Raw genomic sequence first — 1,710 nt, 5'->3', positions numbered from 1 at the left:
CCCCCGGTGTATCTTTCTCGTTGTCCCTCTCTCTCTGTCTCCTCCTCTCACCTCTGGCTCCGCTCAGCTGGTGGTGGAGGCGCCCTCGACTCTGATGGGATCCTCGTGCCGGTCGCACCAGTTCTTCTTCCTGCCCGCGTCGCAGAAGACATCGGCCAGTGGGTAGCGGTGCTGGGTGGGGCCGCCGCCCCAGCCGCACCCCCAGCCCTGCGCTTGCAGCCGGTCCAAAAGGTCAAGCCGGGCTCGTGCGGGGGCGGCGGCGGCGTGGGCGGCGGGGCGCTCCGCGGGCGAGTCGTGCAGGCTGAGGTGCGGGGGCGTGGTGAAGGCGGACGTGCGCCGGAAGGGTTGCGACGCGCAGTGCGGCGGAGACACCCTCGTGAGCGCCCCGGCCGCCCCCGCCGCCCCCGCCCGCTGCCGGCAGTACCACAGAGAGAGCACCGGCTCCGACTCGTCCAGCGGGTGAAGCTCGGCGGCGGCAGCGCCCTCCCGCAGCTAAAATATAATTGCACCACGATATTGATGGATGGAACCCGGAAGGGACAAACTTTTAATGTGAAGATTCATGATGGACTACAAAATGTCCCCGAGGCAACCCCCTTTTTTAGGTGGTCGTTTCAGACAGGACTGACTTTTACGTTTTAACGTTTGTCAGCCAGTTAAAATCTGCCGTGACCGTGAAGCGGTAGAAGTCGATAAGTCGACGTACCACCACCACAATGACCCTTTTCATCTATCAGACAGAGTCGTTCGCAATTTCCGTTTGTTTGTGACGAAAGTGTCAATGTGGCGCCTCAACTCTCAAGTGTGTGGAGTCTTTGTTCACACTATTACCTGTCTCTCTAGAGCGGGTTCGAACCCGGGTCTGCCGTGGTGCTCCTCGTAGGAAGTCTCGTAGTCAGTGTGCGCCCACGCACGCTGCCGCTCCAGAAAGTCCTACCAAACGGAGAACCGATTGTTATTCAAGCAGGAGGCGCAAGCGAGCACAGTGTGGCTGTGGCCACAGTGTGGTCACACTTTTACCTCTGCCTGCAGTTTGCGGCGTGCCTCCTGGTAGAGCCGCCGGTAGAGCGCTCGCTGCCGAATCCCGCGCTGTTCAGGGGTGACCAGCCTCATCCTGTGCTGTCACACTCTCTCGCCCCAATGCACTGCTGTATGCAGCCGACTCCCACACAACACTGCAGCGACGGAACCCCAGCCGAGGGGCGCGGGGCCGGGGAGTGTGGGAGACACGCCGTTGCCTGTAACTACTACGCCGAGTAAGTTTGTTTTGGAGTTGCCATGCGCTGGCGGTACATCGCCACCCACAAGTCTCCCCCTCTCCCGCACCTATATCCCTCCCCCTCCCCTCTCCCCTGACACGAACATCAAGACCAGGCCCACCCAGGCCGTTCCGCTCGGGCTTGAATACACATTTCCTCTGCGGTTTAACACTACTTTGGGTAGCCTAACTATGTCCAATAATTGTTGTTCACGCGTTTAACCGTGTTCAGCTGCTGTGCGCCATGCTGAACAGGAAGCAGACTGCATAACGTGGTGGGTCTACCTACTCCAAGCCCACTCCCTCTGCCAGAGAGGCACCAAGCCTTGCTTTCTGTGGCCAGAGCGAGCATGGAGGCCCTGGGGCGCTTGCACAGTGACACACACATAGGAGGAAAAGTGGCAAACTCCTTTCGGAGCACACACCTCAGTGTGGCATGGGCCAGGGCGGGG

General features: G+C 60.4%; 1 protein-coding gene across 1 annotated transcript; it reads right to left on the bottom strand.

Annotated features, from left to right (window-relative positions):
• Nucleotides 1–54: 54 nt before the first annotated feature.
• On the bottom strand, nucleotides 55–1,330 carry LOC113203914 (uncharacterized). The gene is made up of 3 exons (XM_052276266.1): nucleotides 1,021–1,330; nucleotides 832–933; nucleotides 55–492 (listed from the first exon to the last, which is right to left on the bottom strand). The coding sequence occupies exons 1-3, from the start codon at nucleotides 1,111–1,113 to the stop codon at nucleotides 64–66; spliced, it is 624 nt and encodes a 207-aa protein (XP_052132226.1). The 5' UTR covers nucleotides 1,114–1,330; the 3' UTR covers nucleotides 55–63.
• Nucleotides 1,331–1,710: the final 380 nt, after the last annotated feature.

This window comes from Frankliniella occidentalis, unplaced genomic scaffold (assembly GCF_000697945.3).
Source record: "Frankliniella occidentalis isolate FOCC.00 unplaced genomic scaffold, Focc_3.1 Scaffold2332, whole genome shotgun sequence".
Classification (NCBI taxonomy): domain Eukaryota; kingdom Metazoa; phylum Arthropoda; class Insecta; order Thysanoptera; family Thripidae; genus Frankliniella; species Frankliniella occidentalis.
The sequence above is the reverse complement of the archived record's forward strand: the minus strand, read 5'-3'. Positions and strand labels throughout refer to the sequence as shown.

Excerpts from the sequence above, each read along its gene's own strand:
- LOC113203914 (XM_052276266.1), bottom strand. The coding sequence starts at position 1,113 with ATGAGGCTGGTCACCCCTGAACAGCGCGGGATTCGGCAGCGAGCGCTC. Across the intron at positions 934-1,020 it reads GCCGCAAACTGCAGGCAGAG|GACTTTCTGGAGCGGCAGCG; the intron begins GTAAAAGTGTGA and ends TCCGTTTGGTAG. Across the intron at positions 493-831 it reads AACCCGCTCTAGAGAGACAG|CTGCGGGAGGGCGCTGCCGC; the intron begins GTAATAGTGTGA and ends ATTATATTTTAG.